This window comes from Chanodichthys erythropterus, chromosome 16, assembly GCF_024489055.1.
Source record: "Chanodichthys erythropterus isolate Z2021 chromosome 16, ASM2448905v1, whole genome shotgun sequence".
NCBI lineage: Eukaryota > Metazoa > Chordata > Actinopteri > Cypriniformes > Xenocyprididae > Chanodichthys > Chanodichthys erythropterus.
The window spans coordinates 33,873,630-33,899,115 of NC_090236.1; the positions used below are offsets into that span (position 1 = coordinate 33,873,630).

A 25,486-nucleotide genomic window follows, 5' to 3' on the forward strand; every position below is an offset into this window, starting at 1 on the left:
GGCATGACAAAAAAATTAAAAATTGATTCTCATGGGTGGCCTTACTAAAAAGCATACAAAACAAAACTAAGCTGAACAAACAACACAAAAGAGGGCAGCCCAGGATGGATGGATAATTGGGGATCATTATTCCTATCTTAAAGGGATAATGATCACTCCCTGTTATTCCAAACCTGTATGTTTTTTTTTTTTTTTCATTTCCTTAGTTGAACACAAAAAGAAATGTTTAACATGGCTCTCTCCCATAAAATGAAAGCTCAAAAGAACACATTTTCATTTTTGGGGGAACTATTCCTTTAATATATACGGCTGCCCTATGAAGTCCCCTGACTGGACGGGATTTGTGAATGTGTTTATCATGGCTTGTGGGGCATTTTTAACCTGTGAGCAGTGACCCTCACAAACACGTGTTTTCCTGTTGGAGCTCATAGCAGATGTGATGCCAGCCTCCACTGACGTTACAGTGTTTTTTCTCCAAGAGGTTTAATCTGCTGTTTTTTTGTTTGTTTTAACAAATCTGTTATGGCGCTGAATAGGTTGAGATGGTTTAACTGACTGCCCCTCATCAAGAAAATAAAAATGTGTTATAATTCCGGGTGTGAAAGTCAAAGTCTTCAGCTTATTTTATGGAATGTGTGACCTGTCTGGATAATAATTGAATTCAAAGTCAGATTTCTAACAGCTAATTTAACACAGTTCATTCATTTGAACTATTGGGCTTTTCATTTCGTATTATTCATGCACTTATTCATGCACATTTTGGTGAAAAAAAATTATTCAGCAAAAATAAAAAAAAGTTATAATTTCATGTCAAATTAAACTGATTTTAGATCAAAAGTGCAAATGAGACCAATTTTATGCACATTTCTTCAACTTTATACACATTTATGTCCTAGGATTGAATTTTATTCAAAAGATTACAGCTTTTTCTTTTTGTTATATGAAGGACGCACGTCTTGGAAACCTTTTGGAACTTGGAAAACTTTTAAAGTTATTTTTGCTACTTGTTCAAATGACTTTTATGCCTGTAAAGATTTTGTTTTTGCCCGTTCAGATTGGCAATTTTATCACCGAACCAAAAGACACTGAACCTACAGCCATAGGGATAGGTTCACAACTTGATCAGTCAGCTTTTATGACGTATTGCCTATTTTGAGAAGGAACTTACCGAACATCCAAAACAATGCTGTGTGCTGAGATAAAAGCTCTTGTTGTGTGTGTGTAGACTGCATATGAAGGTATTTTGGCCAGCTGGGAACTTGTGAAGAGCTTATAAAATGTGTAAAGTTGTCAAAACAGCGGCAGAAATCGTCACACACACAAACGATCTGCTGCTTGGAGATGCGCGTCTGATGCCTGTAATGGGCAAACTATGATGAGAAAAAAACTATATGCATGAGGATTCTGTCCTTTTTAGGGTCTCATCTTCCTGCTTTTGGTTTGTTTACATGTCTCTTCATATATCATTCGAACCGCACCAGAGTTCATTTGGAAACTGAAAAGATGGGTCTCGGTCCGCTTGTTTGGTGCGCACCAGGGTTCGGATGGCAGCCTTCACACATGTTCAACTGAACATCCTAATACAATATTGTGGAAATTATATAATGTTCATGACTTTCATACATACATACATACATACAGACATACATACTTACATATATACATACAAAAAACACACATTGTTACTAGACAAATAATCTAGTGAGAAAGTGTGTTTTAAAAAAGTTTATTTTCTAAAAAGTCTGCTGGGGCAAAATTGCACATTGCATATGCACATGGAAACAAGCACACAGCAGGCATTTATTCTGTAATATGCCTTTGTTTGTGTTGTATCATGCATGTTGTTTAATTGATAAAGGTGCCGTACCACGCCGGACCCCTGGGAGTGTGTATGACATCTAGTGATGAAGTGCAGAGTCACAAGTCTGGCTTTTGTTTTTGCATATACAACTCACAAAGTGGGTCAGGGGTTCTCTTCTGTTTTGCAGTCTGCAAGCACCATTTTAAAAGTAGATGTCTGCCTCCCCTTTTTCTAAAATATTACTAATGCATAAGAGGCAGCACAGGTCAAAAGCTTTGTTTTTCATTTGTTTCAGCTGTACATCAGTAAGCTTAAGAACACACGCATAATCAGACAGACAAAAAGAGAATTCTAAAACAGCCATTAAAAATTAAAAACACGTATCCGGTGTATCATCCTGCCCAAATAATCCGATAAACTGTCATCAAATGACACGTTACCCTTTTTTAAAAGGCTTATCGAAATCCTCTGTCCTTATATCAAACAGACTTTAAGCAATGTCAAGAACATATGCTCAGTTTGCTTTGTGCTGTGAGTAGAAGGAAAGCCCATTTATCATTTCTCCACCTAAATTGTCTATTAATGTGATGTCCTGTAGCACTCTTTCTATTAATGCTCTAGTCATCTGTCTCTGCATCCATTAACCAGACTTGAGGCTGTTTAAACTGATCACGTATATTTATAAAGTGAAGTTCAAATGCTGTAGGGATTGCTTTGATATTCCTAAAAATGTCTGAAGTGATATGAATAATGTATAGTCACAGTATACTATGTATATTTGCATGATAGGAGCTTTTGTGATTCATCTTGCAAACCATCACACACTGCTCAGTGTAACACAAAACATTTTCTGAACTCAATTTTCTTCTGTTTTTTGTGGCAGAGATCTCTGGGAACTCTGAAGACATCCCGCTGGTGCGCTGGAGGCAGCAGTGGTTGGAAAATGGCACTTTGCTCTTCCACATCCACCACCAGGACGGCAGTCAGAACCTGCCTGGCCCGGCGGCCACCGCTTACCCCGCTAGTGACTCCGCCGAGGAGGAGCTTCGCATCCTGCACATCTCTGTCATGGTATGCGACCGAGTACTTGATGTAATTCTTGGACAAATTCCCTTTAGAAATATATAAATTATTGATATATTTGAACAAAATTCATTCCAAAAAACTTTAGAAATGCAGATCAGAGTAAAGGTGTTTCTTCAACTATGGGCACTTTCAACCTTGTGGGGAAAAAAAAAAAAATCACACTATCACATTTGTTTTTGACTTTTTAAATGATTTGGAATAGAATGTCTGACTCTGTTGTCGTCCTAAGGCTTATTTCATAGCTAGGATTTTATGTATTCTTAATACAGACAGTTAAATAGTATATTGACACTTCTGCATAATTTCAGGAAATTACAGTTTAACTCAATAAAAGCATTTTGTACAGTTTTTTTCTTCACACATCACATTTCACATTTCATCACACAAATTCTCTTCACTGACACTGTTGTCTCCATGATAATTGAGTACAATAACTTTTGTTTGTGATTCACTATGGACTTTGTACTGATAATACACTAATTGTTAGTCTTGATGGAAATGATTGAATTTGAGTAGGCTATAATAATGTAATTTGTGTAATAAATTGCACAAATCATTTTAACGCAATGAATATATAATTTTTGGGTTAGATTATCATATTATAACATCAAAATTCTAAGTCTGGGGCAAAAGTAAAAAACAGAAGTCTATACATAAAAATGATCTGAAAAGGCTCATCAGTCAACTCATAAGACATAAATTGCATTTAGTTAGAAACCCATAAAATTGCAAATGGCATATACATTAATATACATTTTTATACAGTGAAAACAATTTGGTGTAGAAACAATTTTCACTCAGAAATTGCTTATACATTACACAAAGAATTGGCAAGTAATGCATTAAATTAAACACAAAATAAAGTAGAGAGTCTGAAATAGTATTTTCTTGTAAAACGTGACTAGAATAATCTTAAAGGGAAAGTTCACCCAAAAATGAAAATGATTCCAAGCTTTATAATGGTTGTGAATGGGGGGGGGGGGGGGGGGCCCATTTTAAAGCAAAAATCAAATGAATGCATCCATAATGAAAATAATCTATACGACTCCAGTGGGTTAATAAAGGTATTTTAAAGTGAAGCGATGCAGTTTTGTAAGAAAAATATTTAAAACTTCATAAATTCAAATAACTAGCATCAGGTGGACGACCGTATGCATACTGCGCAAGTCGAAGTAACCCCTGATGCGATGTATGGCGCAGGATGTAGGAGTAGCGTAAGCTTAGACGCCTCTCGCTATTTAAACAAATAGGGCTGTGCAACAAACTCAAGCTCATCTTCTCTTATATCAAAATCCACTGACATTTCTCTCTCTTTCTAATTATTGACCAGTATTTTGTTTTGCTCTATCCTCTGTGCTTAGGCATTCATCATTTTGTCTTGCAACCAAGGTTATTATAGTCTTGCATTTTTCATTAGTTTTTATTTTTATTTCGTTTTGACTTTTTGTTTTCAAATTCAGTTTAGTTTTAATTAGTTTTTAAAGTGGGTTTACTAGTTTAGTTTAATTTTTATTTTTTGAAAATGCTTAGTTTTAGTTTAGTTTTTATTAGTTTTAGTGTTAGTTTTAGTCTTTTTTTTTTTTTTTTTTGTAATTTGGGTTATTTGTCAGGGGCAAGATTCAAAAAGGTCAGAAAAAGTATTGTGTAATAAAAACTCAACAAAAACATCATACCATTTTAGAAAATATTCATTCAAAAATAAAACCAGTACATAAAATGTACATATAGGCACAAATATATAAACAGTCTCAACACTCCGCAGTAAGTGCAAAATGTGTATGTGATGTGTGCCAGTAAAAAACCTAAAGAGCCAACAGACTAAAGAAGACATACATGAACCGCATGTATTCAACCCATTTTTGAGCCACAACAAGACATTTCTGTCAGATTGTCAGGGAGCTCAATCTGAGAAAAGAACGAATAACAAATAAAAAAAAGTGTGTGTGTTTTTAGTGTGTGGGTGTGCCGTGGGTGTGTGCGTGAGTGAGTGTGCATGGGTGAGAAAGGGAGAATTTACACCCTATACTAAATTTACCCTATACAATAGCCTACTCATCTGGATTGAAACAGCAAACATTCAGTGTAAGAGTATACAAATGACATAACATTATTTAATATTTGAATCACAGCTTAGATAGTGTTTTGACATCGACAACCCAAGTGATTTTTACCTCAAACTTGCGACTAGTTAACTTTCTGAAGTAGCAATCGCTTCTTGGGTCGACATTAACACACTGACAGAATTAAAAATATTTTATACCACTTTTTAATGTGTGATTGTGTAAAGGTGTTCACGAGATACCAACCTTTCGCGAACTTGCTTTCAACGTCAAACACTCGTTCTCATGGAGACGCGGTGTGCACGGAGGGGAGGGGCCTTGCCTGCAATGGGTCAGAGCCACAAATCGATGCGTACAGCCATCTGTCAGAAGCTAGTTATTATAGTTAATACATTTTTAAATATGGATATTTTTCTTACAAAAACCCATCGCTTCACTTCAAAAGGCCTTTATTAACCCACTGGAGCATATGGGTTACTTTTATTACGGATGGATGGATGCATTTTTTTTTGGCTTCAAAATTTGGCCCTCCATTCACAAAAATTATAAAGCTTGGAGGAGCAAGGATATTTTTAAATATATCTCAGATGGTGTTCGTCATAAAATAGTCAAGATAGTCATACACACCTAGGAAGACTTGAGGATGAGTAAATCATGAACTAACCCTTTAAGTCCAAATAGTCCAAAAAAAGTTTTATTTACAACTTTGAAAAAGTCTTTTTTAAAATGTATTTATTATCTTCAGATCTTTCCTTGAAGTCCTGCAGGAGTCGGGAGAAAAAAACAAAAACATTACTTAGATAAGAAAAGCTGGAGCTGTGTGTGAGATGGAAGGGAAGATAACATTTGTTCAGATTCAGTCAATTAGTGGTAACGCCTCCTGGCTTCACAGTTCTCTCTTGGATCGTTATACTACTGTCATCCCCAGAAGTAGTTACCCTAAGAACAATCGGAGCGAAGACTCTTCAGGGCATAAGGATTTTAAAAGCTTTTAAACACACTCAGTATAATTAGTGGAAAATCCATATTTGTAAATTGTCATGCTGTACAGCAGTGGGATTTGTATGGGGGCAAAGTTAGGGGTGACTAGCGGTTCAGCTCAGATGAACGGAGAGTTCTGAACATGGGTTGGATGAATGAGCTGTTGTGATATTCAAGTGTTTGGTATGTAAATATTTTTACAGGAAATGCACAAATGGCTCATTATTTCCATATAAAGCAAAAGGGACATATGGGGGCTCCAGGCTTTGCTGGATTTTCTTTGCAGCTTGAATTTCAAATCTTGTAAATGCACATTAGAGCAGTATGGCAGTTGTTTTGGATGGTTAGTTGATTCTCTGTGCAAAGCCACTGATTACTGAAAGATCCCTGTTGGAATATGATTCCTCCAAGCTCCGGGAAACCTCCTCTATTGAGCGAACCCTGCATGATCCCTCAGAAGCTGAAGAATATTGCATGCCTCCTATCTCAAACACAGCCTCTGACATTGATATCCCCACAAAGATAGTTATTAGTATTCTAAGGGCAACATGCAGGAAGTCAGCAGATGATTCAACCTCATTGAGGTGAGCAACGGGATCCAAACAATTTTCTCTTCTCAGAGCATTATGCTTGCTTCATGAAGGACAGCACAGCATTTAAGCACAAATAGATTGTGTGTTTGATGCCCTTGTAAACATCTAAAAGATTGGGTCCCGGTCATTAATTACTTAATTATTCAGACTGCAGATGTACAAACAAGATTTATTGTGCGATCACTGCTTGATTGAGACACCACTGCCATTAAGGTTTTGTAGGGTGAAATTATGTAGGAGCTTATAAAGGTTTTTGCTAGAGCAATTGGTTTTTCAGTTATGATTTTATGTTTGTTGCTTCTGATGATTGAGTTGATCATTTTTTTCTCATCTGATTTTTTTGAGTCACCATGAAAATGAATATACTTTTAATTATTGGTGTGTATATGTGTATATCGATCTTTGATCGCTTTCTATGTATAATTTAATCACCTTTTAAATAACATATTATTATCATCCTGCTAAGAGAAACAACATGAAGTTGACCGTTTAGTCACTGATTTGATTTTACTGACACATAGACAAATAACATCTTGACTGTACATGAATCAGGCATTAGAATTAACACAGTTACTTACATGTTGTTGCATTACTGTCGAGTCCATAATGTAAAATTCTGTTTGCAAAGGCTGCAGCGAAATGCGACTGATTTACCATGTACCGAATACAAATAAATAATGCTCAACTGAGACATACACATTGTTGAAAATAAAAAACCTATTCCTAGCATTAGGATCCTTTGAAAGGCAATGTTATTTTTAGTGCCGTATCGTTCTTCTCTCCTCGTCATCTCACTAACACACCAGTGGGTGGGGTTAACGTTGCAATGATGAAGTAGGCGTTGATTTCTTCTGAGGAGGCTGCGTTTGACCTAGGCACATTCCAGGATGAGTCATTTACTGTGCCTGTTGTCAAAAAAAAGCTTTCATTGGACTAACAAGGAAGTTTTCAGTTCTGAAACTTACAGGATATTCTTATGGTATGATGACCTCTTATATATCAAAAGTAAAGACCTCCCACGGGACCCAACGCAACAGTGTGCGGGTTGCGGGAGAATCAAATGATTTGTGGGACTCCCGCAAAATAGAAATATCTAAACATAAACTATCTAAAAACTAATAAATTGTCATTCATATATTGCAATAAAGCAACAAGAACAACTAATATAAAATAAAAACGATTTACAGTCACAAGCATATGCGAGATTCTGTTTATAACTTGTGTTTGCAGTGTTGAGCAATGTAGCCAATCACAGACATATCTGTTGATTTCTGAGACGCAACAGAAATCAGGTGTTTATGTTAGAATCCAGAGATTTGTGCACTCACAAATCCTATTATTATAACACACGAAGTGTGAACATTATGAAAGATTCATTGTTCATATATTCATTGTGTTATAACAGAGCTTTGTGAGATCACGATGAACGTAGATGTCAGCTTTTTAGTCATAAAGGTAGCGCTCTTTGCGCGCATTCTGCCATACCAAACCATGCACGAAGCAGCTTGCTTTTCGGTTAAACTAACTGTGGTTTGTAAATGTTGATGCTTTAATAACAAATATTTTATCGCGTTTATGCTGGGATGTTGTGGCGACACATAACTTAACATTTCATGGATGTACGGACAAAAATCTATATAAGCTACTTTTCTGTGGGATTTTGCGTGCGGGAGCAGGACAATATAACATATGTTTTTGCAGGAGTCGGTTGGTAGCGGGACTGAAAAATGTGTCCCGTGCAGGTCTCTAATCAAAAGCTCAAGGAAAAGTTTATTTCTCAATTTATGACCCCTTTAACAAATGTTTTAGACCACCTGTCATAATAAAGAGAAAACACAAATATTTTGTATTTTAGGAATCTGTCAAAAACTTGTTTAAAACTAAAAAAAATAAATAAAAAATATTCGGCAAATAACAAACTGAAACAACTAAATAGTTTTTATTCACACATAATAACCAAAAAAAAAAAAAAAAAAAAAAAAAAAAAAAATATATATATATATATATATATATATAATTTTTTTTTTTTATAAATAAATAAATTATTTATAAATATATATATATATATATATATATATATATTATTTTTAATAAATAAATAAATTATATATATATATATATATATATATATATATATATATATATATATATATATATATATATATATATATATATTTATTTATTTATTTTGTATTGCCTTGACAGCTTGCATTCTTGCTGGCATTGTTTTTATGTACTTTTTCACAGTCTCTGTTGTTATTAAATTAGTTTTTAGTTGTTCGCAAAGACTTTTGTGTGATCTATCTTTGAATCCATTAAATCCCAACAATAATTATATTTTAGCATTAGAAACATGTGACTAACTGTGACTAAGGAGCTCACACACATTGTTGTGAATTAACCATTACAGAAACATAAAAAAATTTACACAAAAATTTATTTTGGTAATCACCAATACTGTTAGTTTAGGGCAGCTGTGGCACAAACCTTACATTGGGTGGTGTTCTAATACGTTTGTTAAGCACATATATATATATATATATATATATATATATATATATATATATATATATATATATATTTATATATATATTTCAAAGGCAGAAAAGTGATTGATCACTTCTATTTTAAAAACTGAGCAAAACAGGCCATAGCTGCTTTGCTTTACATGGCTTGATGCATGTTGAATGTGAAATTATCGGATGACCTTGAGTCCTCAACTTGCTCTCGAAAAGCAAACCAATATGAACGTATTCAAATTTGCCAAGGATGCAAACGAAAAACAAAAAACAACTAAACTTTTTGCACATCCCACCTATTTTGATTTTACCATTTTATTCTTTTCATTTTGCCACTCTTTAACTCAGAACTGTGTTATACAAAGTGGGAGTTTTTCATTGGTAGTGTGACGGGCAGACTATGTGACAGATGGTACCTACGCCGCATCCCCTTCTGGCTCTGACTCGTCTCGGCCGGAGGGCAAGCTCCTAAACCTAGTACCCCCTAAAATCATGTCACTTCCTTGAGTGCTTTGCAGCGATGCCAGTCCCAAAGAAAGCGAGCCGCCAGTGTAGACACCTGTCACCAGTTCATGTCTATTGTGGCCCATACGTGGCGGTCCTCGGGCCAGCTGGGGCTTTTGCTCAGCTCAGTGGTGCGCGGTGGTCGTTCAGCGCCAGCCTCGCAGTCTCACCATGATAGTTTAGGGTTTGTGGATGGATAAGCACTCGTCAAATGTGCCTTGATGAAAGCCCAGCTGTGCTGTCATTTTGACTTTGATGAGGCTTTTTCTTCTTTTTTTTTAACAATCTATTCTTCGGCTCGAATCTCCAGCTGCTATCACAAAGGCAATGTTGTAAATTGAATGTGTTTTTTCAATCTCAGCTTATTTTTCTTCTCTTAAGGGGGTAATGTGCAACCTATTGAAATCAGCAGTGGCTTGCTTACCCATGCTGTCAAAGAGTGACCACCCTCTTCTCTGCCACTGTTATTGGCCTTCTGTAATAGATGAGCAATTGAGTCAAATGTTCTACAAATGACCAAGTCACCAAATCCCACCTATAATCAAAAAACGCATTCCAGTGCCACTCGTGGCACCTTTGATATTTAGCGAGCTATTTTTCCACCTTGTTCCACACTCGTTTTGTACTAATATGTTCTCAGAGGTGGCTGCATTCTCAACAGGGAGCTTTTTTTGAGGCACACCTCCCCCTCTATTCAGATGGCCGTTTTACAAGCTGCAATTTGCTCTACTCAGCAAGCCTGAACATCCATAGGCTGCTCCTGACCCCAGTTTCTCCCATTTGCCAGCCTGAAGCTTGTTCCCCAGTGGTTTATCTCTCTGCGGATGGCTGGCTCAGCTGCGCCGTGCCCTTGCAGTGATTTGCACACGCTGGGTGGAAAGACAGGCATCTCGTGTAACACAGTGCTCATTGCATCTATATCACCTGACAGCCATCCTCAAATTGGCAACAGAAACAGATGGTATTGTGTCCTGGATTTAGCACAATAGTAGATGTTTCTTTTTTAATTTTATGAACAATGAATAAAAAAACACAACATTGAGGAACAATTTATGGAGTATATTGTGTTATTAATCTCTCTAAATAGACAATGCATTTGTTGTGGTGTATATGTGGAATTCTATTGTTAGAGGAATTAACTGGTAATATATATTATATATATATATATATATATATATATATATATATATATATATATATATATAATTTTTTTTTTTTTTTAAATAGTTTGGTGTATATTTTGTTTATTATCTGTCCATTTATCCCTTTAATGCATAAATGTTTCACCAAGCATTCTCTAACTGCTGCAATGGTATAAAGAAATAAAATAAAGCATATTCCATTACCTTTTGGAATTTGGAAGGATTCAGTTTGAGCAGATGTTTATTTATTTATTTTTTATTTTTTTACCATCATCACTGTCATCGTCAGAGCTGTCATTTAACCAGTACATTCAGCGTTTGGCACATTTGTGATCTGAACCATATTCTCAAAGCTATAATTTTCAAAGTCTTCAAAATTAATGTTTTGATTGCTTACGGCTTCTTCACCAGATGCACCATCAGGTGACAGTGACACTAATATTTGATTGTGTAGAATACTTGTTCTGCAGTATATCGAGTGCAGTAAACACGAGTGCTGTTTTTATTCCGTTCAATAAATAGTTAATATTGTGTTATATTTTGGACACAATGGGCCCTGTCATACACCTGCGCAATGCGGCGCCAGGTGCGACGCAAGTGTTTTTTGCTAGTTTCAGACCGACGCAGTTATTATTTTCAAATCCAGCGGCACGTTGTTTAAATAGCAAATGCATTTGCGGCCATTTGTGTGCCTATGAAAACGAGGTGTGTTCAGGCACATTGTTGGCATGTTGCTATTTTGAGGCAAATGAAATAGACTGCGCCATTGACCGACTGAAACCTGGTCTAAAGTCAATGGTGCAGTATTTTATTTTTTTTTTGTAATTTAAAGAGTGCGTTAGTAATATGCGCCTATAGGCGGGTGCACAACCAGGTGCACTCTGCTTATTACACACACAGGGATGCGCAGCAGCACACAAACATGCTAAATATCAAAACTAAATTGATTAAAATATAAAAGATTAATATTGTGTTCATAAAGATAAAAATGCTATGGTGGAATCTCATAGATGGTCTGTTTCTTCTCTAGAGAAGCGTTCAGTTTTTCCACTTGCAAATTCCGCCATGTAAATAGTGAATCCGCCATGGGGCGAGCGTAACTGGCTTTTAAAGGGAATGGGAGATGAGACTCTGATTGGTTTATTGCACGTCATGGCCAAAACACACCCATTACTCATTAAGAGACTAGCGACACCCCTTTTAGACCATGCTCCTGGCGCGCCCACCATTTTTCCCATTGTTAAACTAGCAAAAGTGGATTTGGACACACCCTAAGTGCACTTGCATTAAAATCGGGCCAAAAATAGATGACGTTTTTTGCCCTATCGCGGTACTTCTGCCTACGTCAAACGTGACCTTTCAACGTAATGCGTGGCACATCGCAGAGCAGTGCAAGACGAGCTTTTGTGGTTAAAAAGTATATACATTTTTTATACAAACATTCTCAGCATCCTGTAACTTATTTCTTTAAGAAATCTTACATAATGATTTTGTCTCTTTAAATATTATAATAGTAACTTCGCCTTTGATTAAGAACTTTATATAAAACTTTCACATTTGGTTTTCAAAAGAAACGTACTTAGTGACCTCTTGAATTGAGATCAATTCTTGTGGTTTTCTTTCCTTGTTGCTGCAGCAATAATCTGGCCCTTGGATTAATGTCTCAGACAATCTTTTATGTTGGTCTGAGCTAATAAATCCAGAATTTACGACGTGATTAAAGTCTTACTTTGTTTTTTCTTTCTCCCTGTCGCCCATAAAATGGAACATCACACCTTGTGCTGATGTAGCTCTTGGTAAACAGTGCTTTTCCCCCCAGCTGAAGAATGTATGTAGAACTTCCCACTCTTCTGGGAATATTAGAAGATAGTGTTTCAGAGGAAACTGGCGGGGTGGCATTAAGGTGGATACGGAATTGGATATGAAAGGGAGCTAAAGCAATAAAGCAGAAATCAATTCTTTTCGCATTGGCTAACAGCCAATAAAATAGTTACTTGACAAACACTCTGTGAGCTTGAAGGTGTGCTTCTTTCCTCCATCCTGGAGAGGGGTGGGGGGATGTGTGACGCTGATTTATTTACCTCGACAGAATTGATAGTGGGTATTTTAAAGGAGGAAGTTGCTTCCTGAACTCAACAGCTGCACTAAGTCCCAAAACGCTGACCTTTCCGAAATCATTTCAAGCATTACATGTTGTTCTTTTTCCCCAGTCCCATCTAAACTATGCATCTCTGTAGGCACCTGCAAAGCAAGACCAGCATGCAAGTGTAAACATCCTGAAAGCTCTACTCCATTTATAAAGCAGACCTGCTGGAGATTTGAGTTTCTGCCCTGTTTGCAGCCATAAGAGGAAAGTGATATATCTTTGCGTTAAACTCTTTCCCAAGGGCCCAGGGAGGCATGAATGTAACCAATGGCTAAGAATACTGCAAAGAGGGGCAAGCAATGTTAAAAGCGGTGAAAGATGAATCTATGAGGTAGTCACCATGATGACGCTCCTGGAATAGCTATTTCAGGTTACACTGCAGTTCGAAGCACTTTGCTGAGAGGTGCGTATTTATAATGCAGTTTACATGGACATTAAGATGAAAAGTCTATGAATATTGAGTAATACATATGCATTCTCTTAAATGCACTGCCTTCCATGAGTGCACTTCTTAAGCACATGGTGCAGTGTATCACAGAAGAAAGAGGTCATTGTAATCTTGTGTGTGTTTATTTATATTATTTATATATATATATATATATATATATATATATATATATATATATATATATATATATATATATATATATATATTATAACTTAAACTTAACATAACTGTTGACTCTTGACAACTATAACTGAAATAAGATGTTTAAGTTGAGGTACTAAAATAACTGAAACTAAAAACTACAACTTAATAATAAAAAAATGACAAAATTACTAAAACTTAAAATTAAATTGAAAACTGATAATAAATTGAAAGTGATAGTAAAATAAATGCTATACACATGTACATTTTCCTTTTTTCTCTGAATACGGTTCATACTCGGATGTCAAAGATAGAGGAAATTGGTACCAAATAGCATTTAATGGAGGAAGTGTAATAAATAAGTCAATAAAACAGGGGAGTCATGACCAGTTCAGTAAATCCTTTTTTTCTCCCTGTGGGTTCTCCTTCGCTACACACACTTAGAGTTTAAGTGCTTGATAATACCTTGTTTTATGCCCACATGCACCCTTGAACGGGAAGGGCATTTCCTCTTGCCTTTCTCATTTATTCTGCAAACGCCACCTAGATCAGATAAAGGTCCATCTGGAATACTGTCCTACAATGAGCCACTCATTAATATTGGCCCAGTCCCTCGGTCTCACGCCACACGCTCATGCAGAAACAAACAAGAAAGACGAAACTTTTGTCTTGAGAAATCACAATTATTTATCTTCCTCATATTTTCAGAGGGATGAAAGTCAATGAGAATCTTAAACAAAAAAGATCGTGATGCACATTTTGCATTGATTTTGCAGGAGGTGATTTATCATGAAGAAATGCACAACCATCATCATCTGCACAGTTGTGTTCTTCAGTAAACTTGAAGAAATTTTGCCTTGTGTTGACATTGTTCTGCAAAATTCTAATCATATTTAATTTAGGTAAATATATATACACACACACCAATTAGGCATAGCATTATGAGCACTGACAGGTGAAGTGAATAACACTGATTATCTCTTCATCACGGCACCTGTTAGTGGGTGGGATATATTAAGCAGCAAGTGAACATTTTGTCCTCAAACTTGATGTGTTAGAAGCAGGAAAAATGGCATAGCGTAAGAATTTGAGCGAGTTTGACAAGGGCCAATTTGTGATGGCTAGATGACTGGGTCAGAGCGTCTCCAAAACTGCAGCTCTTGTGGGGTGTTCCCGGTCTGCAGTGGTCAGTATCTATCAAAAGTGGTTCAAGGAAGAAACAGCGGTGAACCGACGACAGGGTCATGGGCGGCCAAAGCTTATTGATGCACATGGAGAGCAAAAGCTGGCCCATGTGGTCCAATCCAACAGATGAGCTACTGTAGCTCAAATTGCTCAAGAAGTTAATGCTGGTTCTGATAGAAAGGTGTCAGAATACACAGTGCATCACAGTTTGTTGCGTATGGAGCCGATTGTGGACACATGAGCATCAGAACTGGACCACGGAGCAATGGAAGAAGGTGGCCTGGTTTGATGAATCACGTTTTCTTTTACATCCCATGGATGGCCGGGTAGCTGTGAGATGTGCTGAACAAGCAAGATACCACAACACACCTTCAAGGGTCTAGTGGAGTCCATGACTCTGGGTCAGGGCTGTTTTGGCAGCAAAAGGGGGACCAACACAATATTAGGAAAGTGGTCATAATGTTATGCCTGATCGGTGTGTGTGTGTATATATATATATATGTATATGTATATGTGTGTGTGTGTGTGTGTGTGTATGTATATATATATATATATATATATCAGTATATACTCTTATATAGATATTTAAATACAGATTCTGCTTAACAGTTGTTTTAGGTGGCTTCAGTGTTTTAAATAGTTGCTAATATTGGAAAAAATTGTCCATATCTTTGTAATAATTTTAAGGATTGGCTAAATGCCTTGTTGCCTCACAGCTGTAAACCAAATGGCATATTATATGTTATGGTTTAAATTGCTTTCTGTATTAATTTGAAGTAATAAACAATATCTCAGTTGGTACGTTACTAATAAAAAATTGGTTGCAGAAAAATGACAGAATTAATTGCTGCAAAATATTACCAGTTTTGGGAGCGTACAGGACATCTGCTTGAAGTTAGTAAAGAATGTGACAGACCCATAATAGCATCACTTGTATCCTTTGGCTAATTCAATTAGGTCTCCTCATGCTGTTAGACTGTGATGTTTCGTTTGGTCTTTACAGTTTGCCCTTCATAAAGAGATATCCCATCTGGTCTAATTTTAAATCGTCTGTAACATGCAGCCTTCCATAATTTTCTCTGCAGTGAAGTTGGATTTTGCTTGTTTGGCTAATTCAAAGTGATGGACCCAAAGGAAATTGAATTACACAAAACTAATTATCTGTTGGATCTGGTGCTGTATGTGGCCGCAGTCTTGGTATGGTTTTTATCCAGCAGTCTTTAGCTGCATGTGTAGATTATAATCACACTGACTAAAAGGGAATTGTGTATTTTTTCCAACTTTAAGTAGTTATAATCATTGTCATTTTGTAAAATGCACAGAACTATTAGTGCTCCATGTTTTTCTTCAGCTGTAGCTACACAAATTCACTTACATATACTTCTTTAAAATCATAATGATTGATACTTGCTTTTAAAATACCACACTATCCCCTAGTAAAAGAATACATATACTAAAATGTATTTTTCATGCTTAGTATACTACAAATACATGTACATATTATGTACTTAATAAAAATACCTTGCATTTGTACTTTTGGTATACTAAACTGGTATACTCAAAGTCTAAAATTAATTTTGTACTTTAATTGTGCAGAAGTACATTTACATTTACATTTATGCATTTGGCAGACGCTTTTATCCAAAGCGACTTACATTGCATTATACTATACATTTGTATCTGAGTATGTGCAATCCCTGGGATCGAACCCATGACCTTGGCATTGCTAGTGCCATGCTCTAACCACTGAGCTACAGTAATGCTGAGGTCCAACTAAAGATATACTTAATTTGATTGTGCTAAAGTGGAAATATTGCAAGCATACTTTAGGTAAACTTTAAATATCTTGCATTTAAAGACTTTATTCAAAGATAATAGAATCATTATCAATAGGGACATAAAACACATTTTAGGCTTAATATTAAGAAATGTGCATTGTGCACAAGTAGTACTCAAAATAAAGTTTAATTATATTTTTTATATCAGCAAGTCTCAGGCGATATGTCAGTAAATATGGTAATAGATTTGAACTATACTGAACTATATTAAATACATGTAGTTTAAATACATTGCTGTTTTACTAGGGTCCTTGGTGCAAAAATGGCATATTATACCTGCAAACTAATAAAAAATAAGTTTTTTTTTCTAGACCTCTTATTTTTTTCTTCTTCAGTAATTGGCCATGTACATATCATGAACTACCAGAAAAGTGATGTAATTCCTTTGAAACGGCTGAGAATTTGTGATCAATAACAATTTATTGCAGTTTCAGTTCTTTCTGAAGCACACACACATTTTCGTTCAGCATACGTGACCTATATGAATAAGAAGAGCTTTTTATGTGTGGTAAAGCAAAACAAACTTGAAATGCTTTTACTCAGCATGGTCCAACTAATTCCTGACATCTGCATGAGAATATTTTGGGATTTTTACATGTGGAATGGGTGAAATTTCATCATTCTTTAATTCAGTTTGTTGTGGGTTAGTTCAGTTGAGTTGTTTTTACTTTCAGTTAAGTTTAAGTGTATACCTGAATATAATGCTGCTTTGTTTTGTATAATATGTTACTTATAATATGTTACTTATAATACCACTGCGCCACTAAGTGCTGCAATTCATAATTTGGGCCTTTAGTTTGAATTTCAGATTTAGAATATCATGTCTCAGATGTGTGAGCCATCATTCAGCTGACCTGAATCAGATTAGTGAACATTATAAATGCTGGTATATCATTTTTGGAGGAATGTGGAGTAAAATGGAGTAATTTGGGAAATGTTCTTCTTCAAAAAAATCCTCTGGTTTCCATTATGAAATACATTTTAACATATTATGCTAAGAATTGCAGTGCATTCTACTCTTTATATACATTTTCTCTTTTCCATTTTCTATCCTCCCTCCCATTTTCTTTGTCTCTGTAGGGTGGTATGATCGCTCTTCTGTTGTCCATCCTGTGTTTGGTGTTGATCCTGTACACTCGTAGACGCTGGTGCAAACGTCGTCGGGTACCTCAGCCTCAAAAGAGCGCTAGTGCTGAAGCAGCCAATGAGATTCATTACATCCCTTCGGTGCTGATGGGAGGACAGGCCCGGGAAAGTTTGAGAAATTCTCGCGGGCAGGGCCACAACTCGAGCGGCACCCTCAGCATCCGTGAGACTCCGATCTTGGACGGGTATGAGTATGACATCACAGACCTACGACATCACCTGCAGCGGGAGTGCATGAATGGCGGAGAGGACTTCACCAGTCAGGTGACTCGTACACTTGACTCACTTCAAGGGTGCAATGACAAAGCTGGCATGGACCTCACTCCAGGTGTGTGAGCCCACCGCACACCACACTGCATGAATATAAAGATCTTTGTTAAATTTAAAGGGATAGTTCACTAAAAATGGAAAATTATTTACTCAGCCTCATATCATTCTAAACACATGCTGGTCGTTCAGTCAGTTCAGTTCAGTTACAATGAATGAAGTTTAAAGTAGTGGAGGAGATTTTGATTCATCCCAGTTTATCAAACATTTTGACTCTATTCACCATTGTTTTTGATGATACAGACGACTATCTACTATCTACTCAGAAAAATATACCAGGATAACCTGGCTTCTCTTGAGACTCCCATGCTTCAGTGCGGTCATAGTTAATGATATGCTAAAGCCCGCCAGCACGTTGACATGATTGGTTAGAAGGTAGTTTGTGATGTCAGAAATACCAGCGATTTCAAACCGTGGGTTTGAGTCTTTTTTTCACTGCAGTTTTAAATAGAAAATACTCAGCAATGGTGCTGACTCATGAATTTGCTCAAGGTTTTTCTTTAAAGCATATTAAAAACACCACATTGACATATAAACAACATTAAAAACTTGATTTTCACCACAGGGGGACTTTGATTTCTTTTCAAAACAAAAATAACTACTATCTGCAAACATTTGAACATTAATGTATTCATGCCACTAGATGCCGACATGAAATAAGCATGTTTAATGCGTAATGAGTGTGAAGCATTGAATTGCTTCTTTAGAAAGCACCAAGTCTTATTATGTTTCATTAAAACCAAATCATGTTCCTGTTCATGACTGACTAAGTGAACTGAATCAAACCGTTCATTGAAAATATCTGACTCAAAACAATGATTTGTTCACAAACTGGACTTCTGACATAAACTCTCATGAATGTGACAAAGATAGCTAGGGTGGATGTCACGATTTTCAATTACATCACAAATTATGTTTTACACTTCAAGCTTTTTCTCACACAAAGCTATGGCTTCAGAAGACTTGGAATGTATCGCACAAGCCACATAAACCACTTTTATAATACTTTTTATGGAGCTTTTACATCCTTTTTAAAGCTTGAATGCTTCAGTGCCCATTCATTGTAGTTGCATGTAAAAGATCAACCTGCACAGACTTCAAAAAATGCCTCCTTTTGTGCTGTATGGAAGAAACTCATTCAGCTTTGGAATGACATGAGGGGGATTAAATTATACAATTTAAATTTGAGTGACCTACCCTTTTAACAAGCCTAGCAATATTTGTGCTATAAAGTCCAATAAAACCTCCAACAATAACCTTAATGATTTTAATAGCATGCTTTAATCATTCAGTAAATTAATTCACACTCCCAATTCAGTGTTTTGATTCAGTGCCTAATTTCAGAGATACATAAACAACTTTGCAACCAGGCCTTGAATGCATAAGTGAACACACGTGATCAAAGCGTGTTGATGTTCTTTAACATTTGATTTAGCTTAAACAAACAAACAAACAAACAAAATCTGTTTAGAAGTTGAATTTTTCATGTAAAATCCTTTGAATGTCTTTTAGTTTATGTACTGTATATATACACAAAATGATACCAAATCTATTTTTACAACCAGGAATCTGTGAGATTTAAATTACATGTACTAAACACATTATTCGCACACTGCTGCCCCTGAAAATATTTATTTCACCTCGATAGCTCAAGAGTCTGCGGCAGAGCTCGCCTTTTCTGTATGTGTCTGCAAGTGAGAAACCCCGGGTTAAGTGCGAGCTACAGAAATTGGATAAAGCCTATATCAAAACAGCTGCAGAGAGGAAATCGACATGACATATTTATTTATATAGCTAAAGCCATTTCTCTCAAATAATATCAAAGTAATAACACTATATATTCGTGGCACTCCTGAAACCCATTTAAGCTCTGTAATAGTAAAGAATAGATGCGAGTCACATGACCAGACCCGAGTCTGTGCCAGATTGGCCGTGTCCATTGGACACACAGAATTTGGAATGGCCGCCCCTTATCAGATGTGAAATGATGTTGATGTTTGCCTTGAAGAGTAGCCCATTATAAATACCCCTAAAAAGCTTTGCAGGAGAGGAGCGATTTCATGCTGTCACAGTAATTTGCCTAATACAATGAAACCCTGCAGTGCCAGTTGTCTTTGTTGTGTAATTTACTCATTATAAAGGGGCAGACTAACTACTGGGGATGGCGATGTTGTGTAATGGTGAATGACGGAATGTCATATCCTGAATCGCTGGGCTGTAAAGGCTCTCACTTGCTTCCGTTGTAACATAACCCTGAAAATACTTCACACAGACCACTTAGACTTGTCCTTCTGAATGACAAGTGTTTACATAAAGTGTCTCTGCATGCCCTCGGTGGAGTGTTATTTGCTGCTCATTTGTCTGTCTCTCTTTATCCTTAATTGTAACCTTTTTCCATCAGGGAGTGATAGTACAAAACTGTCCCTAATGAGCAAGTACAAGGATAACATCATAGCTACCAGTCCTGTCGACAGCAATCACCAGCAAAACACGCTCCTCCTACACAACACCTCCACCAACCAGCGCAAGCGTCTGTCCAGCAAAACGCATGGTGAGTCCGGGTATCAGGGGTGAAACGGTTTCTGTAATTTCATGATTCGGTGTGCGTTTTGTACTGTTAGTTTGTTCATTGTGCTAAAGTAGCCTGTTAGCTTAGCCTGTATCCTACACAAGTCACTTACCCTACACATAATTGCAGCAATGTTTAGTGCAATTATACTACTATTTAAAGGTATGGAGGAGGTAGGATTTTTTTAAAATGTTTTTGAAAGTTTCTTATGCTATCCAATGCTGCATAAGACATTTCTTATTATGAACAATATTGAAAACATAAGTGTTTAAGCAACACTTTTGTGCAAACTGTGATACGTTTTTTTTTTTTTTTGTGATACAGTATTCTTTAATGAACAGAAAGTTCAAAAGAACAGCACTTATTTGCAATATGTTATATATATATATATATATATATATATATATATATATATATATATATATATATATATATATATATATATATATATATATATATATATATATATATATATTCTGCAGGCGTATTTGAAATGTTTTATCTAATCATCTTGTAATGAATGTCATTTCGGTTCTACTTTCTGAGTATGAATTATTATATGCAGTAAAAGACAATACTTTATAAGGTTTTGCCACAAACTCAACTGACTGACTTCTCTTCTGTATGATTTCAGTCTCTTCAGACCTTACTGTACATGATTTATGAGCTTCTACAACTTTTGACCTCCTAACTGAACTCCTTTCCACAAACTGATCATAGAAATAAAACAGTATAAATGAAAATGTTAACACTTTACAATAAGGTCTCATTTATTAACATTAATAATGTATTAACCAACATCAACTAACAATGAACAATATATTTGCTACAGTATTTATTAATCTTTGTATATGTTAGTTAATAAAAATAGTCATTCATTGTTAGTTGATGATAGTTCACAGTGCATTAACTAATGTTAACAAATGAAACCTTATTGTTTGTGCCTAATAAGATTAAGAGAAAACTGTTATTCATTTTTATGGTAACACTTTACAATAAGTGCAACCACAATCGCACTCTCTAAATATTCAAAGTGCAAAGTCCTGGGTTTGAATTTCTGTTTCTCTAGCTTTATGCTTGGCTGTTCAGATCCCCAAAACTTTGATTTGATGAGGTATCCATATGCTTTTGTGATAAGCTTGTGATATTGGTTGGCAGTAGATGTGTATTGATATCTGCATGTATTCAAACCACATAAATTCTGTGAGGGAAACATGCCTAGAGATATCTACTTATAGATATAGATACATATAGATTTGCTTTGGGCACGAATATATGATGTCCAGTGAAGTGTTTTCCTTGAGTAAAAATCTGATTTCCTAGCTGGACAAATATTTGACTCTCTGCTCATGCTTTAATGCTTCATTACCTCAGTCCAGCAGACGTACGGCCTCTCTCTGACCTTCAGACCAGCATTTTGTTTATACCCAATGCACTTGGATTTTCCATTTACTGCATATGAATGTAAAGGTGCACTCAGAAATTCTTGCCTCATTAAAAAGCTTTACAGAAATGAGTAGAATTTTTTTTTTTTTTTTTTTTTTTATGTAATCAATCCAGTAGCCTACTAAAAGTATTAGAGTGGGTGGTCATGCTGAGATTGCATGATCATGTCGAATCCCCTTTGGACACTTTCACCACCTGCAGAATAAATTAATCATGGCTACATGTGCACTTATTCTCACCCAGACTGCATTTATTTGATAAAAAAAAAAAAAAAAAAAAAATATATATATATATATATATATATATATATATATATATATATATATATATATATATATATATAGTAAAAACATTAATATTGTGGAATATTATTACAGCGTAAAATCATTTCCAGAATTGTCAGCAGCCATTACTCCAGTCTTCAGTGTCACATGAGCCATTGGTCTATATACTGTATATATAGATAGACCAATTGCATATCTGTTAACACAACACAGAAAATTACTGACTGTATCTTTATGTGATAGTTTAATAGTTACTGACAACTGGGAGCTGCTGATCTTTGTTAAAGAGGCCATATTGTGCTCTTTTACAAAGTCTTGATTTTGTTTTTGGGGTTTACTAGAGTAGGTTTCCATGATTGAATGTTCAAAAAATACTCTCTTCTCAGTCTGTCTGTAACCCTCTGTTTATTTCCGGTTTCTATAAAGCTCCTCTTTCTGAAAATAGCAATGTGATCTGGTTGGCTAGACCAGTGTATTATGAATGGTCAACTGCTTTGAGTGTGTTTCCGAAATGTCATGCCCCGTACCGTCACCACGACTGTCAACACACTACTACCACAACTCAACCAGGCCTCACCCGCTTGTTTTGCGTATACCTTGGGTGGGAATTATTTAAACTAGGACTATTATGACTTCCCAGAAGAAAACTCAAGACTACAATCAAAGCTTTTCAGAGAGTTCAGAAACAGTGTGCACTGATTTTTAAAGGTGCCCTAGATTCAAAAATTTAATTTACCTTGGCATAGTTAAATAACAAGAGTTCGGTATATGGAAAAGACATACAGTGAGTCTCAAACTCCGTTGTTTCCTCCTTCTTATATAAATCTCATTTGTTTAAAAGACCTCTGAAGAACAGGCGAATCTCAACATAACACCGACTGTTACGTAACAGTCGGGGGGTACGCCCCCAATATTTGCATATGCCAGCCCATGTTCCCAACATTATGAAAGGCATTAGACAAGGGCAGGCATTAATGTCTGGATGTGCACAGCTGAATCAACAGACTTTATGCAGGTAAGCAAGCAAGGACAATAGCAAAAAATGGCAGATGGAGCAATAATAACTGACATGATCCATGATATCATGATACTTTTAGTGATATTTGTGAATTGTCTTCCTAAATGTTTCGTTAGCATGTTGCTAATGTACTGTTAAATGTGGTTAAAGTTACCATCGTTTCTTACTGTATTCACAGAGACAAAAGCTGTCACTATTTTCACACATTTTTTAAACACTTGCAGTCTGTATAATTCATAAACACAACTTCATTCTTTATAAATCTCTCCAACAGTGTAGCATTAGCCGTTAGCCACGGAGCACAGCCTCAAACTCATTCAGAATCAATGTAAACATCCAAATAAATACTGTACTTACGCGATTAGACATGCTGCTTGACGAACACTTTGTAAAGATCCATTTTAAGGGTTATATTAGCTGTGTGAACTTTTTTAATGTTGTTTAAGGCAAGCACGAGCTCTTGGGGCGTGGAGCATGAGAATTAAAGGGCCCACGTACCCTGAATCGGCTCATTTCTAATTATGCCCCAAAATAGGCAGTTGAATTAATAGGCAAATGAATTAAAAAAAAATAAAAATCTATGGGGTATTTTGAGCTGAAACTTCACAGACACATTCAAGGGACACCTTAGACTTATATTACATCTTTAAAAACAAAGTTCTAGGGCACCTTTAAAGAAAAAGGCTTTTTTATCCAGCTTAAAACGCCTAACAGTGGGCGCTTGAGAGCGCTTCAGCAGCGGTGTTTTTTTTTTTTTCAGTTGAGACGCTTCACTTGCTATGATACAGAATACCCGTTGGAGTGTTACTAGTATCTCATTTCACATATAGCTTGTTTATGTATTGTTTAAAAAAAAATGTTGATACAATGTAAAGTATTTGCTCTGGCTCGTTTTAAATGATTTTGTTCTGTTATTATGCTTTTTGTTGTCATCTGTTGACGTTGTACAAGCCGGATGTTGCGGTTGGTCGGTGTTGCATTTGCCCCACCCCTCCCCCACTGTGATTGGGCAGCTGGGTAAAAAGTGACAGTGATGAGCCTTGCGTTTTACCCAAAGTTGAACATTCTTCAACTTACGGCATCTGGTAAAAAGTGCTCAGCATTTCAGCGTGAAATACATGCTCAGTGCCTCGTTACGCTCCTGGCGTTCAGATTGAAAACAATTGGAAAAATATGCTAGCCTCAGGAAAAATGCTTTGGTGGACACACGGCCTAACTCCCGTTGCAGTACACTTTGTACTTTGTAATTATGAGACCTTTTCATGCATAAACAGCAACATTACACACTAAAGAAAGTTGAAAATTAAAAAAAAAAAAGCATAAGTTCTTTTTAACTATGCCATAGTGTCATGGGTGCATATACACTGTAAAAAAGAGTTGTTGGTTTAACTTAAAAAAGTAAGTTACCTGGTTGCCTTAAATTTTTGAGTTCATTGAAATTAAATATTTGAGTTAATACAATGAAGGCGATTGGTTTAATCATCAGAATCACTCAAAATACTCAAAATGTTATGTTATCTAAACCACTTTAAATATTTGAAGTTGATTTGACAAATAATCTTGAAAATATTTTTTACAGTGTACCCTGTAGGTACTAACCCTGAATTTACCACTTGTATTAACCAGTACAATGTAAAAAAATTCTTTTCATGATTTATCACATTTTTTATATATATATAATATATATATATATATATATATATATATATATATATATATATATATATATATATATATATAATATATATATATATATATATTTAATTTCAAAATTTCAATGAACTCAATTTTAAGGCAACCAGGTAACTTACTTTTTTAAGTTAAACCAACAATTGTTTTTTACAATGTACTATTGTAATCTTTACACATGGAGGCAGAGTATGTATTGATACTGGTACTGCCCTGTTTGTTTATTGAGCATCTTAGTTTTTTTTATTTATTTATTATTATTATTATTATTATTATTATTGCATGATTACAGACAAAGCGACTTTTTCCCTTTTGAAATTTTTCCTTTTTTTTCTTCTCTAATGAACACTATATGACTGTTCAGACTATGAGCGAGCGTGCAAGCAATCCACGAACACGAAAGCTGCTGAAGGCTATGTTTAGACACTGTTCACGTTGCCGGAGAAGAATGTGTGCACACATCCTCTCAAGTTCTTCTTTTTTTTTCTCAGTCACACCTGCCTCTCTCACCTCATCTATTTATACCCCTCATTTTTCATTATACAAATTAGAACTGTTGCTCT

General features: G+C 35.7%; 1 protein-coding gene across 1 annotated transcript in view; it reads left to right on the forward strand.

The window, feature by feature from the left end:
- The window catches only part of astn1 (astrotactin 1), a 282,848-nt gene that overhangs the window by 66,888 nt on the left and 190,474 nt on the right, over nt 1-25,486 (forward strand). Inside the window, exons 3-5 of the mRNA XM_067364076.1 lie at nt 2,685-2,872; nt 17,525-17,918; nt 20,319-20,468. Coding sequence (XP_067220177.1) covers nt 2,685-2,872; nt 17,525-17,918; nt 20,319-20,468 — 732 coding nt within the window. The remainder of the gene's footprint in view (nt 1-2,684; nt 2,873-17,524; nt 17,919-20,318; nt 20,469-25,486) is intronic.